General features: G+C 40.9%; 1 protein-coding gene across 3 annotated transcripts in view; it reads left to right on the top strand.

The window, feature by feature from the left end:
- Positions 1–16,263, top strand: part of IREB2 (iron responsive element binding protein 2) — a gene marked incomplete in the record, with an annotated part of 432,524 nt that overhangs the window by 326,548 nt on the left and 89,713 nt on the right. For all 3 annotated transcript variants that reach the window (XM_053717273.1, XM_053717272.1, XM_053717271.1), the window contains 1 exon segment: positions 12,392–12,539. In XM_053717273.1, coding sequence (XP_053573248.1) covers positions 12,392–12,539 — 148 coding nt within the window.

Here is a 16,263-nt window from a genome sequence, read left to right as displayed (position 1 = left end):
CGTTGGAGAAAGTAATTTATCAGGTAAGCATAAATTCTGTTTTAGAACTTAACATATAAAGGGCCAAACCATAGCTGAGAGTGTCATAAATAAAAGAAAACATACTTACCATAAGACACTCATCTACATAAAGTAGATAGCCAAACCAGTACTGAAACGAGAATCAGTAGAGGTAATGATATATAAGAGTATATAGTCGATCTGAAAAGGGAGGTAGGAGATGAATCTCTACGACCGATAACAGAGAACCTATGAAATAGATCCCCGTTAGGATGACCATTGAATTCAATAGGTAATACTCCCTTCACATCCCTCATTCACTGCACTCTGAGAGGAACCGGGCTTCAGCATGCTGAGAAGCGCATATCAACGTAGAAATCTAGCTCAAACTTACTTCACCACCTCCATAGGAGGCAACGTTTGTAAAACTGAATTGTGGGTGTGGTGGGGGGTGTATTTATAGGCATTTTGAGGTATGGGAAACTTTGCCCCTCCTGGTAGGAATTTATATCCCATGCGTCACTAGCTCATGGACTCTTGCCAATTACATGAAATAAATATTAATTGTTGATGGGAGAAATAGATATATAGTATCTTTTTAAAGGAACATGGGAAAAAAATGGTTTGGATAGAATATACAATTTTATTTTAATATTTTTATTGAGGACATCACAAAAGATGCTTTTACATCAAAGTATAAACATGTCAAATATTTACATCATATCTAAACATGTCAGAAATTTTCATCATATCCAATAATTTTGGGTTATTGTCAGGAAAATTCAGTCCTCATTTTTCATCCCCTTGAGTTAAATTGGTCACTCTTGGATGGTGATGGACATTACTTGGCTATATCCAGAAGGTCATGCAATGATATTAAACAATGTGGGCGAGTACATAGCAACATGGCGGGAGGCTTCGAGTTCTCTAAAAAAAACCTTCTTGGAAAAACAATCCCTCTTGTACGCTGCCTCGGCCGCCGGCTGCGCCAGATGGGGTGAAATGTACTTGTAAAGTATACGCCATCTATGCTTAACATAGACCAATATCATCTTGTTGACTATATATAAAAGGGTTGGATGTTTCCAAATGCCATGTGTCCACTTTAGGTATCAAATGTTATAAATACAACATATTTTAATCTAAAAAAGGTAATGCAACTATAACTTTAATGTGATCAACTTTTCATATGCAGAGATTATATTATCTGTATGTTACATGTGTTGCCGTATGTGAGTATGCATATATAAACAGTATAAATTTAAACTAAAAAAGATATTATTAAACCACTCAATTATGACATTGGGGCCTATCTATCAAGCTCCGAATGGAGCTTGACGCCCCGTGTTTTCTGGCGAGTCTAAAGACCGCTGCTCCATAACCCTGTCTGCCTGCTCTGATGAGGCGGACAGGAATCGCCAGAATTCCACCCTGATCGGGTGCGAGTCTGCAGGGGGCGACGTTGCACCAGCAGCTCACGAGCTGCTGGTGCAATGCTGAATACGGAGGGCATATTGCCCTCCGCATTCAGAGATGTCTGGCGGACCTGATCCGCACTGTCGGATCAGGTCCGACAGACATTTCATAAATAGGCCTCTAAGTCTCTTTCTAACATATATTGTTTTGTCAGTGATACTTTACACTTATCCTTTCAGCCCCCAGAGTTTATCTGTAGCCGGGTCATAGTTTTAGTTTCTTCATAAAAGGCGGTTGGAAAAGTGTTGATGTATCTTTTCAGATTTGAGTGTCCAAATGTTGAGTCAATCGAAGATGGTTTTGGGAGGCTCAGAGTCAGTTTTGGACCATATGGTTCACTGAGGATTCCGTCCTGCAGTATGGGTTGTTGGATGTTGACCGGAGGTGAGATAGGAAGCAGGGAATTTATATTCTCTGAACTCGTAAACCTCCAGGGGCTCCCCTAAGCCCCCGAGGTGTTGACTTCGAGCTCTGTGCATACCAAAAGCCGGACAGATAGCTCAGCATGCTAATGCACTGTGGCTGAGCTCTGTAGCAACCTGAGGGTTGCAGGTTTGATCCCCGGCGAGGTCCACTCAGCCTTTCATCCTTCCGAGGTCGATAAAATGAGCAGCGCCTTGAGACCCTTACGGGTGATTAGCCGCACTTTACAAGTACCCAATACTATACATACCTCAAAGACAGTCTCGCCGGTTCATGCAAGGCTCCTGAGCGATTTTATGTTTAAAAGTATTCCCCGCTCTCCTATGATAGAACTTGTACTTTGTAAATCCAAGTCTTTCGTCCACTTGTTGCTTGGCGATATTATAAGCGTCATTTTAGGATGGTTGTCAATATGACTCTGGTCCATAAAGTATGGTTGTGGGGAGAGAGATTTGGTTTCCCGATTTTCCTGATGTGCATCCTCCAGTAGCATGAAGTTATCGCCCAGTGTTATCGGCGAAAGTGATGTTACTTGGTAGATCTTTAGTTGAGAAGCCTCCTCGGTCTTTAGCATTTTGAGTAGATTTAACTCCTTGGGCCTCAGAAGTGAATCAGGCCTTTGTGTCGTAGGATATTTCGGTATCTGCTTTTCAGATTTTACGGGTGGTATTCTGTCCATAAGGAGTTGTAGGTTGTATTCTGAGGGCGCCTTATCCATTAAATTGGAGGCATTATTCCAAACGTTAATAAACATTGAGTCCGGTGTATCGGGAGAGCTTTCGGCCCACATGGCCGTGGCGGATGTCAGCATCATCTCTTCTTACTATCTGGCTGTGGTGCATGGTAATTTTATTTCTATTTAGAGGGTTGGTGAGTGCTATAAGCAAGATAAAATATTGGTCTAGACTTAAAGCGCTGTCGGTTCTGGTAAAATACAGTTGTCCAAATCTGCCTCTGGGGTTATAAACACAGCAGTTTAAAGGGACACTGAACCCAATTTTTTTCTTTTGTGATTCAGATAGAGCATGCAATTTTAAGCAACTTTCTAATTTACTCCGATTATCAATTTTTCTTTATTCTTTTGCTATCTTTATTTGAAAAAGGCATCTAAGCTTGTTTTTTTTGGTTCAGACCTCTGGACATCACTTTTTTATTGGTGGATGAATTTATCCACCAATCAGCAAGGACAACCCAGGTAGTTCATAAAAAATGGGCCGGCATCTAAACTTATATTCTTGCATTTCAAATAAACATACCAAAAGAATGAAGAAAATTTGATAATATGAGTAAATTTAGAAAGCTGCTCAAATTTCATGCTCTATCTGAATGAGGAAAGAAAAAAATTGGGTTCAGTGTCCCTTTAAGTTGAGGTTGTGATGTATATTGTGTCAAGACACTATCAGTGTATGCTGTAGTTATTGAGCGATATTCAGCGGTTTATCGTCTACTCTCCCGGAGCTCCAGAAGGATACGACTGCTCTGAGCCACTGCTTGGACACGTCCCCAGAACATATAATTTTAAACAACTTTCCAATTTACTTCTATTATCAAATTAGCTTCATTCTCATGTTATCCTTTGCTGAAGGAGCAGCATTTCACTACTGGCAACTAGCTGAAAACATCTAGTTAGCCAATCAAGAGACCTATTTGTGCATGCACCAATCAGCAGCTAGCCCTCACTAGTGTAGGATATGTGTGTATTCTTTTTCTCTTGTAAGGTGTATCCAGTCCACGGATCATCCATTACTTGTGGGATATTCTCCTTCCCAACAGGAAGCTGCAAGAGGATCACCCACAGCAGAGCTGTCTATATAGCTCCTCCCCTAACTGCCACCTCCAGTCATTCTCTTGCAGCTCTCGACAAGAAAGGAAGTATCAAGAGAGATGTGGTGAATTAGTGTAGTTTATCTTCAATCAAAAGTTTGTTATTTTTAAACGGTACCGGCGTTGTACTGTTTTTACCTCTGGCAGAAATTAGAAGAAGCGTTTTGCCTGAGGTTTTTGATGATCTTAGCTGGTTGTAACTAAGGTCCACTGCTGTTCTCACACATAACTGAAGAGTATGGGAAAACTTCAGCTGGGGGAACGGCCTGCAGAATTAACTGCGCTGAGGTATGTTCAGTATATTTTTTTCTAGAGAGATAAGGTCTAGAAAATGCTGACAGTGCCTGATATATTTAAGGTAAGCCTGATTGCAGTGATTTAACAAACAACTGGCATCATGCTGGCAGTAAAGGGTAATATTCATTTTACTTGCTCTTATGTCTTAGTATGTTAAACGTTTGCATGATTTATAAACAACGTTTTTTACTAAGGGTGATAAATCTTTATTTGGGTCCTAGTTTTCCACATGGCTGACTAGATTTCTCCTAGGAGTAGTTATTTATGACCCTTTCACTTTGAGTGCATGGTGGGAGGGGCCTATTTTTGCGCTCTAATTGCGCAGTAGTTTTTACATTCTGAGACATCCAGCTCCCTGAAGGAGTCCCCTGACATATTGGACCTCTGTAAAGGGTTTTTGTGCCTACAAAAGTAGTTTTATGGGAAGGTAGGAGCCACAGTAGAGCTGTGGCAGTTTGCTTGTGACTGTTATAACGGTTTTACTGTTTTTTTGCTTTTTTTCACTGTTTTGCAGTTTTTGTGTTTGTTTTTTTCCCTTAAAGGCACAGTACCGTTTTTTATATTCTGCTTTTTTACATTAATTAAAGTGTTTTCCAAGCTTGCTGGTCTCATTACTAGTCTGTTAAACATGTCTGACATAGAGGAAACTCCTTGTTCATTATGTTTAGAAGCCATTGTGGAACCCCCTCTTGGAATGTGTACCAAATGCACTGATCTTACTATAAGTTATAAAGACCATATTCTGACTTTAAAAGATTTATCACCAGAGGAAATTGACAAGGGGGAAGTTATGCCGACTAACTCTCCCCACCTGTCAGAGCCTATAACTCCCGCTCAAGGGACGCCAAGTACATCTAGCGCGCCCATTGCATATACTTTAAAAGACATGGCGGCAGTTATGAATCATACCCTTACAGAGGTATTGTCCAAACTGCCAGGGTTACAAGGAAAGCGAGACAGCTCTGGGGCTAGAATAAATACAGAGCTCTCTGACGCTTTAGTAGCTATGTCTGATATACCCTCCAATGTGAAGAAGCCGAGGCAGGAGAGCTTCTATCTGTGGGTGATTTTTCTGACTCAGGGAAGACACTTCAACCTGATTCTGATATGTCTACATTTAAATTTAAGCTTGAACACCTCCGCATGTTACTCAGGGAGGTTTTAGCAACTCTGGATGACTGTGACGCCATTGTAGTCCCAGAGAAATTGTGTAAATTGGATAAATACTATGCAGTGCCTGTTTACACTGATGTTTTTCCAATACCTAAGAGGTTTTCAGAAATTATTACTAAGGAATGGGATAGACCAGGTGTACCGTTCTCTCCCCCTCCAGTTTTTAAAAAGATGTTTCCCATAGATGCCGCTACACGGGACTTATGGCAAACCCTAAGGTGGAGGGAGCAGTCTCTACACTAGCGAAGCGTACAACTATCCCTGTCGAGGACAGTTGTGCTTTTCTAGATCCAATGGACAAAAAATTAGAGGGTTACCTTAAGAAAATTTTTATTCAACAAGGTTTTATTCTCCAGCCCCTTGCATGCATTGCCCCTGTCACTGCTGCTGCGGCTTTCTGGTTTGAGTCTCTAGAAGAGGCTCTACAGGTAGACACCCCATTGGATGATATCCTTGACAAGCTTAAAGCTCTTAAGCTAGCCAATTCATTTGTTTCTGACGCCGTTGTTCATTTAACCAAGCTAACGGCTAAGAACTCAGGTTTTGCTATTCAGGCGCGTAGGGCGCTATGGCTTAAATCCTGGTCAGCTGACGTTACTTCAAAGTCTAAGCTTCTCAACATTCCCTTCAAGGGGCAGACTCTATTCGGGCCTGGACTGAAGGAGATCATTTCTGATATTACTGGAGGGAAAGGTCACGCCCTTCCTCAGGATAGGTCCAACAAATTAAGGACCAAACAGACTAATTTTTGTGCCTTTCGAAACTTCAGGAGTGGCGCAGCTTCAACTTCCTCTAATACAAAACAAGAGGGAAATTTTGCCCAGTCCAAGCCGGTCTGGAGACCTAACCAGGCGTGGAACAAAGGAAAGCAGGCCAAAAAACCTGCTGCTGCCTCTAAGACAGCATGAAAGATCAGCCCCCGATCCAGAAACGGATCTAGTAGGGGGCAGACTTTCTCTCTTCGCCCAGGCTTGGGCAAGAAATGTCCAGGATCCCTGGGCGTTGTAAATTGTGTCCCAGGGATATCTCCTGGATTTCAAAGCTTCTTCCCCAAAAGGGAGATTTCATCTCTCACAATTATCTGCAAACCCGATAAAGAGAGAGGCATTCTTACATTGTGTTCAAGACCTCCTAGTTATGGGAGTGATCCACCCAGTTCCAAAGGAGTTACAGGGGCAAGGCTTCTATTCAAATCTGTTTGTAGTTCCCAAAAAAGAGGGAACCTTCAGACCAATCTTAGATCTCAAGATCCTAAACAAATTTCTCAGGGTCCCATCCTTCAAGATGGAGACTATTCAAACCATCCTACCTATGATCCAGGAGGGTCAATATATGACTACCGTGGACTTAAAGGATGCTTATCTTCACATTCCGATACACAGAGATCATCATCGGTTTCTCAGGTTCGCCTTCCTAGACAGGCATTACCAGTTTGTGGCTCTTCCTTTTGGGTTAGCTACGACACCAAGAATCTTTACGAAGGTTCTAGGGTCACTCCTAGCGGTCCTAAGGCCGCGGGATATAGCAGTAGCCCCTTACCTAGACGACATTCTGATACAGGCGTCAAATTTTCAAATCGCCAGGTCCCATACGGACATTGTTCTGGCATTCCTGAGGTCTCAGGGGTGGAAAGTGAACAAAGAAAAGAGTTCTCTATCCCCTCTCACAAGAGTTTCCTTCCTAGGAACTCTGATAGATTCTGTAGAAATGAAGATTTACCTGACAGAGGCCAGGTTGTCAAAACTTCTAAATTCCTGTCGTGTTCTTTATTCTACTTCTCTCCCTTCAGTGGCTCAGTGTATGGAAGTAATCGGCTTAATGGTAGCGGCAATGGACATAGTGCCGTTTGTCCGCCTACATCTTAGACCGCTGCAACTCTGCATGCTCAGTCAGTGGAATGGGGATTACACAGATTTGTCCCCTCTACTAAATCTGGATCAAGAGACCAGGGATTCTCTTCTCTGGTGGCTATCTCGGGTCGATCTGTCCAAGGGTATGACCTTCCGCAGGCCAGATTGGACAATAGTAACGACAGATGCCAGCCTTTTGGGCTGGGGTGCAGTCTGGAACTCCCTGAAGGCTCAGGGCTCGTGGACTCAGGAGGAGGCACTCCTTCCAATAAACATTCTGGAACTAAGAGCGATATTCAATGCTCTTCAGGCTTGGCCTCAGCTTGCTGCGGTCAGGTTCATCAGATTTCAGTTGGACAATATCACGACTGTAGCCTACATCAACCATCAAGGGGGAACAAGGAGTTCCATAGCAATGTTGGAGGTTTCAAAAATAATTCTATGGGCAGAGGTTCACTCTTGCCATCTATCAGCTATCCATATCCCAGGAGTAGAGAACTGGGAGGCGGATTTTCTAAGTCGGCAGACTTTTCATCCAGGGGAGTGGGAACTCCATCCGGAGGTGTTTGCACAGTTGATTCAACTTTGGGGCAAACCAGAACTGGATCTCATGGCGTCTCGTCATAATGCCAAGCTTCCTTGTTACGGATCCAGGTCCAGGGATCCCAAGGCAGCGCTGGTAGATGCTCTAGCAGCGCCTTGGTCCTTCAACCTGGCTTATGTGTTTCCACCATTTCCTCTGCTCCCTCGTCTGATTGCCAAGATCAAGCAGGAGAGAGCTTCGTTGATTTTGATAGCACCTGCGTGGCCACGCAGGACTTGGTATGCAGATCTGGTGGACATGTCATCCCTTCCACCATGGACTCTGCCTCTGAGGCAGGACCTTCTACTTCAGGGTCCTTTCAACCATCCAAATCTAATTTCTCTGCGTCTGACTGCTTGGAGATTGAACGCTTGATTTTATCAAAACGTGGTTTCTCCGAGTAGGTCATTGATACCTTAATTCAGGCTCGAAAGCCTGTCACCAGGAAAATCTATCATAAGATATGGTGTAAATATCTTCATTGGTGTGAATCCAAGGGTTACTCATGGAGTAAAGTCAGGATTCCTAGGATATTATCTTTTCTCCAAGAAGGATTGGAGAAGGGATTGTCAGCTAGTTCCTTAAAGGGACAGATTTCTGCTCTTTCTATTCTTTTGCACAAGCGTCTGGTGGGTGTTCCAGACGTTCAGGCGTTTTGTCAGGCTTTAGTTAGAATTAAGCCTGTGTTTAAACCTGTTGCTCCGCCATGGAGTTTAAATTTAGTTCTTAAGGTTCTACAAGGGGTTACGTTTGAACCTCTGCATTCCATAGATATCAAGCTTTTATCTTGGAAAGTTCTGTTTTTGGTAGCTATCTCTTCGGCTCATAGAGTTTCAGAGTTATCTGCCTTACAGTGTGATTCCCCTTATCTGATCTTCCATGCATATAAGGTAGTTTTGCGTACCAAACCTGGGTTTCTTCCTAAGGTGGTATCTAATAAGAATATCAATCAGGAGATTGTTGTTCCGTCACTGTGTCCTAATCCTTCTTCAAAGAAGGAACGTCTATTACACAATATTGACGTGGTTCGTGCTTTAAAGTTTTATTTACAAGCTACTAAGGATTTTCGTCAAACATCTGCATTGTTTGTTGTCTACTCTGGACAGAGGAGAGGCCAAAAGGCTTCAGCAACTTCTCTTTCTTTTTGGTTAAGAAGTATAATCCGCTTAGCTTATGAGACTGCTGGCCAGCAGCCTCCTGAAAGAATTACAGCTCATTTCACTAGAGCGGTGGCTTCCACATGGGCTTTTAAAAATGAGGCTTCTGTTGAACAGATTTGTAAGGCGGCGACTTGGTCTATCGCTTTTTCTAAATTCTACAAATTTGATACTTTTGCTTCTTCGGAGGCTATTTTTGGGAGAAAGGTCTTACAGGCAGTGGTGCCTTCCGTTTAAGCACCTGCCTTGTCCCTCCCTTCATCCGTGTCCTATAGCTTTGGTATTGGTATCCCACAAGTAATGGATGAATCCGTGGACTGGATACACCTTACAAGAGAAAACAAAATTTATGCTTACCTGATAAAAAATTTTATGTTGTGGTGTATCCAGTCCACGGCCCGCCCTGTCATTTTAAGGCAGGTGTTTTTTATTTTTAAACTACAGTCACCACTGCACCCTATGGTTTCTCCTTTCTCTTGCTTGTCTTCGGTCGAATGACTGGAGGTGGCAGTTAGGGGAGGAACTATATAGACAGCTCTGCTGTGGGTGATCCTCTTGCAGCTTCCTGTTGGGAAGGAGAATATCCCACAGGTAATGGATGAATCCGTGGACTGGATACACCACAAGAGAAATAAATTTATCAGGTAAGCATAAATTTTGTTTTTTCAACAAGGGATACCAAGAGAATGAAGCACATTTGAAAATAGAAGTGAATTTAAAAGTGTCTTAAATTACATGCTCTATCTGAATCATGCAAGTTTAATTTTGACTTTTGTATCCCTTTTCTAAGGCTGCTTTAATATTGTAACCTAATTTGTTATCTGCAACATTTGTTATTGTCATACAATTGCCAATATACTTCAGAGCACAAAATACTAGTAGGATTACTATAATATAATATGAAACCCAAATTTTTTTCTTTCATGATTCAGATAGAGCATGCAATTTTAAGCACCTTTTTTTAATTTACTCCTATTATTAATTTTTATTTGTTCTCTTGGTATCTTTAAATGTAGCCACCGATCATTATTAATATTAGTGATTTGGAAAACAGGAATGTAAGCTTAGAAGCAGGCCCATTTTTGTTCAGCACCCTGGGTAGTGCTTGCTGATTGGTGGCAACATTTAGCTACAATCAGTAAGCGCTAACCAGGTGCTGAACCAAAAATGGGCCGGTTCCAAGCTTACATTCCTGCTTTACAAATAAAGATATCAAGAGAACAAAGAAAAAAAATTGATAATAGAAGTTAATTAGAAAGTCGCTTGCATGCTCTTTCTGAATCAGGAAAAAAAATTGGCTTTCATATCCCTTTAAGCTGATCTTAATGCATTATATGTATTTTATATTCTTAGCTATCCAATATACAGGTTTAATGCAAATTTTAAGTGAATTTAAGTAAACGAAGTGTCCCACATCCTCAGGTGAACAGAACTTCACATCCCATTCACATCCCGGGAGTGAACAATTTGGTTGCAGTCTTTCTCATTGGCCAATACCTTCATCCTCAGAAATGTCACTGAAATAAGAGGTAGATTGTGAGACACTGGAGCTTGTCAGATGGGGAGATCTCATGGCCTCTCCCTTAAGTCTGCCCCAATATTATGCCAGATCTCGGGATACTCAGGTGGATGTAATAGATGTCTCTAGTGGTTCCCTGGTCGTTTAAGTGAATCTACATCTTTCCTCCATTTGTGTCCAGTTATTTTGCTTGGCCTCGCAGGACATAAACAACACAGATCTGATTCCTCTCTGAAAGGACTTTCTTTCACATGGGCATTTCTTTCTTCAGGATCTCAAAACTCTAAATTTGACAGCCTGCTCGTTGATGCCTAGTGTTGTCCCACAGAGTTTTATCTGAAAAGGTGATTGATACCTTGATTCAGGCCAGAAAGCCTGTGACCAGACGTATATATCACAAGGTATGGAAAACCTTTTTTATTTTTCCAGCTGTTAAGACAAAGGTTATCATTGGTATTACTTTTGAATTCCTAAAGTTCTTAAGGATTTCTCCAGACTGTTTCTGTAGGAACTAATCTGCCAGTTCTCTCATGGGTCAGACTTCATGATTATCTGTCTTGTTTCACAAGAAAATTGCCAGGATTTCTGATTTCCATATCTTTGTTCAGGCCTTGATCAGAATCACTCTTGATATTCGACCATTTCCTCCTCCATAGAATCTTAATTTCTCTTGTAAGGTGTATCCAGTCCACGGATCATCCATTACTTGTGGGATATTCTCCTTCCCAACGGGGCTTCCTGTTGGGAAGGAGAATATCCCACAAGTAATGGATGATCCGTGGACTGGATACACCACAAGAGAAATAAATTTATCAGGTAAGCATATATTATGTTTTTGAGGGTCCTTCAAGCCCCCACCAATATGAACCCATGCATGGTTTCCACCTTCAGCTTTTATCCTGGAAGGGTCTTTCTCTTGAACATTTTTTAAGCAAAGTGAGTTTCTGAACTTTCAGCAATCCTACTTTCCTGAATTTTTTTTTACCAGTTATTCTTTTTATACTTTGGTAGTATCTACAGATACTATCAATAACCACCTGCATGTTGTGAGAGCATTAATAGGAATTTTGCCTTTCTTCTTAATCCATTTTCTTGACCTTACAAGTGTCAATGCTACTGCAGTTACCTTAGTCTCATGGCTTAAGGCCTTGATTTGTAAGCTATAGCTGCTTCCAGGGAAGACTCCCCCTGAGCACATTACTGCTCATTCCACTACAGCTATATCCACTTCTTGGACCTTCCGTAATGCAGCTTCAATTGACCAGATATGTAAGAAGCCTACTTTAGCTTCATTACATACTTTAACAAAATACTTCCACTTTGGCGTATATGCCTCTTCAGAAGCTGCCTGGCAGGAAAGTTCTGAGGGCTGCGGTGCCTATTCAGTAACATACCTTCTTTAACTGTTGCCCTGCTCTATTTCACGGTGGTCTGCTTGGGTAAAGGATCACTCTCGCCATTTTTTGAAATAAAACAAAATTTATGCTTACCTGATAAATTTCTTTCACAATGGTGAGAGGCCATTAGCCCAGCCCTTTATTTATACAGTTTGAGGCAGTACTTGTTTTGCTTCTTATTTGTCCAGCTTTGTCTTTCCTGTTCTTCTGTTTACTCCTAGTTTGTGCTCATAAGGGTGTTTTTGACTCCTAGTTGACTGGATTGTAATCGCCCACATGATGTCTCATGGACAATTTATTTTTAGTCTTTAAAAATGTTTTTATTAATTCAAATCTATGAATCCTTACATAAACAGCAGTTATCAGTCTTGTTGCGATCACTTCATAGCTATAACTACATTAAACCCTTTATTTGAATCATAAAACCTCACTCTTTCAAATGGGGGGTATTATGTTATATCATTATTATTATTATTATTATTATTATTGGCTATTTTCGTTAACCATAATGTTTTCCTGACCGTAAAAATGTAGCTACGTTTACTGTGGAGGAGAAAAGTGCATGCATTCTCACTTATAGTAACTGAAGAAATCCCCCCCTCCTAGAAAACTTATTTTTTTATTTATATTTAACTAAATGTGGGTGTTTTATGCTTTTTTAATTAATAATTCAAGGTTTTTCTTTCTTGCAGCCTTGCTCCCCGTGAGTTTAATTCATACGGTGCTCGGAGGGGTAATGATGCTGTGATGACTCGAGGCACATTTGCAAACACAAAACTTTTGAATAAACTCATTGGCAAACTGGGACCAAAAACCATCCACGTTCCCTCAGGACAAACGGTGAGAAATCCAGCAAAGTATTTTTCTTTCCAATGACATGGAGAGTCCATTCCAATTACTAGTGGGAATTCAACTCCTGGCCAGCAGGAGGTGGTAAAGAACACCCGAGCAGAGCACCCAGCAGAGCTGTTAAGTGTCACTGTTACCCATAATCCCCAGTCATTCTTTGCCTTGATCATCGGGAGGATGTGCAAAGATGGTGTCTGAAGAGTTTAATCCTTTAATGGGTACTTTTCCCTGCAAGCAAGGATTGGGGCTAATGCTGTGTCCATGTAAATCTCTTTAGTAAGAGTAATTGTGGCTTTTAGCAGTTAGAAGACAGTGAGGTGGCTTTTGCTTTACTTCTAACATGAATACTACCCCTATTATAGAAAACCAGGGTTGGTTACTCTGCTTTTCTTTCTCTTCAGGTCCCTGTCAGCGATCAGATGAGGCTTACATACCTGGATGTGCTTTGACTGCTACACAGCTGAAGACCCTGGAGGGTAAGTCCTTTAACTTATATTTCACAGAAGAGATATCAGGAGAAAAAGTACTGGTATATTCAGGGACCTGGTGGGACCTGCTTCCTTCTGAAAAAGTTCTACTTTTTTTATATGTCTGTTAAGTTTAGACATATTGCGGCTGAGTAGGTATCTGGGGGGTTTTTTGCCTGGGAAAGGGAAGTTGCCGTCTCCATTACGGGGCTATTTTAATAATAGAAGTCTGGCTTATAGTGTGTGAGACTGGGTATCAGGGAGATACTACTCTCACACTTTATATTCCCTGGAAGTTCCGTTTTTACGGACATTGTGGTGCTTATATATGGTAAGGGCACTTTATTTATGAACCCCTTAGCAATGCTTTGCATGTTTGCAAATTGTTACACAGACATTAGTTCACAGTCCAACTGTTTTACTGGAACTTTATGTGTTGGTTGAGAGGTGACTTAGTATGTAAAATTGGCTTCGGTAGTCGCAATATTTTCACGCGCTTAAGTTATTGCGCAGCTGAAATTGTGAGGACGTTGTAAGAGTCCCAGGCTGTTATGCCGGTCATCCCTTTGCTATTCGCAATCACGGTAGTGAGACAGATTCGCGTGCTGGGCAGTGTATAGTCAGGTTGCCACTTTAGGATATTTTGGCGTACCTTGAGTTTTGCCGGTATGCTTTCTTCATTTAAGATATAAAAGAATTTCAAGCTTCCTGCGTGCTATGTACGAAGAGCAGGACCTGTAAATAGAACCACATAGAAAAAGCATTGTGGATGCAAGTCTGCAAATACTGACATTTGACAGCTGTGATTACCTACAGAAAAATAAACCCAGGAGCGGTGCTTAGCCGTGACGTCAGACGCCATCAGTCACGTGGGGTAAGACCGCAGTCGGAGTAAAACTCCTATACAGCAAGAGGATTGCCGCACTTGTAAAAACACTCGGATGCCTGGTATAGAACTATCTAAGGTAATTTTATATTGCAATTATTTTGTCATACTTCTTTTCTATAACGCTAGTGTATGGAAGCCTGGATACTGTGGGCGTTTCCTAGAGCGCCGCTATGTTTTTTTTTACATAGATGCGATCTGCAGCTGGTAGTAAGTAAATCTCTTTCAGAGACTGCATGGGGTATAGCGCAGTGCTGACTGCTCTAATAAGAAGCTTTCTCTGCCTTACTTTTTCTCAGCGGATCCCCCGTTTTACTTTAGAGTAGGGATCCGCAGGCTGCAGATATCTGTCGCTTTGCCTGAAGATAAGGCCTGGAGACAGGCTTTCAGCTCAGGTTAATTTAGAGGTGAATACATAACCTTTGTTTCTACACTCTTCTTTTCAAGACGTGTTTTCTCTTGACTATGTTCTCAGTGTTGGCTGCCATCTGGTGGCGGTTTCACTGTAAATACATGCTCATTGTTATATTGACATTATTTTATGTAACATGCATATTTTTATGGGTCTCTAAAAGGATAATTTTTATCCTTTTAATAGTATCTAATCATTCTCTTTCTTAGAAGTAACTTTCTGCGCTTTGTGACATCTTTGATATCACTATAGGCTTTATTATCTGAGTAACATTAAGACCCTTCTATGTACATATATTGTACATATGTTTTTCATAATTTTATGATATCTCTCTGGAGGCTCAGTGGATAGTCCCTGAGATACACAGGAGAGATTTGAGTTCGTCCCCATGAGGGTATGAGTTTGTTTTTCTCCTCATCTTACTATTCTGTATGTGCGTGCTAAGGCAGTCAAGTGCTATAGCCTACAGGATATACATTTTCTTTTACCTATGAAAAAATATTTTTGTAGTTTTTTGTTTTTTTTTAATTTTTTTTTCCCTTGTCTTCTGGAACTCTGTATACTATTCTCTCTCATTCTTAGATAAATATGTTGCCCTTTTTAACTTTAAAGTGAAGGTAAATTTTCATGTGAAAGTGCCCGTTTTTTAAAAAAAACTATTAAAAACGGGAACTTTCATTCATGAAAATTGACATAACACAGTATTTTAAAAATACTTACCTTGTTCTTCTGAAACGCCGGATCGCCGCTCTGAAACGATGCCCTGCCTGCTGCTTCCTGGTTAACTTACCCAGCAATGACGAAACCGGCTTCCTCCAATCACGGTGTTGCCTCAGGCAACGATTACCCCAGGGGGAAGCCGTGATTGGAGAATGCCGGAGACGTCATTGCCGACTTATGAAGAGGCTTGTGACGGGCTGGTGAAGCACTGGAGCAGCGTCAAGAAGAAAAGGTAAGTATATTTTTAAAAAAAACGGCTGAAATGTAAATTTTCATGAATTAAAGTGCTCTTGTTTTTAATAGTTTTTTTTTAAAAACGGGCACTTTCACATGCAAATTCACCTTCATTTTAAGGGCTTCTTTAATGTTTCTCATATTGCGGTGATTCTTACTATCTCTAGTATCACAATTATATTTATTTCTATAATTTAGATATAGGAATACAAATTTTAGAATATTTCTTCTATTAAGGAGATATTTTTCTAATGCTGTGACATTCTTTGTTCCTAGTCTCATAATAGGTTTATGTTAACCTATGTGGTGAATGGACTTTATTTATGTATTTCTTTTTTCCCTTTTGAGGATGGCTTGTCTTGCATCTATAGGGTTGTTGGTTCGTGTCCAACTGCTGGATGTAGATTTTCTTTTAGGGCCTATATCACTAGGCACTAGTTCTCTAGGATATTAAATATATATATAATATATTATTTTTATATATATATATATATATATATATATATATATATATATATATATATACACATATTTCTCCTGTTAAGTGTAGTCAGTCCACGGGTCATCCATTACTTATGGGATTATAACTCCTCCCTAACAGGAAGTGCAAGAGGATCACCCAAGCAGAGCTGCTATATAGCTCCTCCCCTCTACGTCATACCCAGTCATTCTCTTGCACCTAACTAATAGATAGGACATGTGAGAGGACTGTGGTTGTTAAACTTAGTTTTTATTTCTTCAATCAAAAGTTTGTTATTTTAAACAGCACCGGAGTGTGTTGTTTTTTCTCAGGCAGCATTAGAAGAAGAATCTACCTGAGTTTGTGTATGATCTTAGCGGACGTAACTAAGATCCATTTGCTGTTCTCGGCTATTCTGAGGAGCGAGGTAACTTCAGAACAGGGGACAGCGGGCAGGGTTCACCTGCAAGGAGGTATGTTGCAGTATATTATTTTCTAAGGAATGGAATTGACTGAGAAAATACTGCTAATACCGA

This window comes from Bombina bombina, chromosome 6 (genome assembly GCF_027579735.1).
Source record: "Bombina bombina isolate aBomBom1 chromosome 6, aBomBom1.pri, whole genome shotgun sequence".
NCBI lineage: Eukaryota > Metazoa > Chordata > Amphibia > Anura > Bombinatoridae > Bombina > Bombina bombina.
The sequence above is the reverse complement of the archived record's forward strand: the minus strand, read 5'-3'. Positions and strand labels throughout refer to the sequence as shown.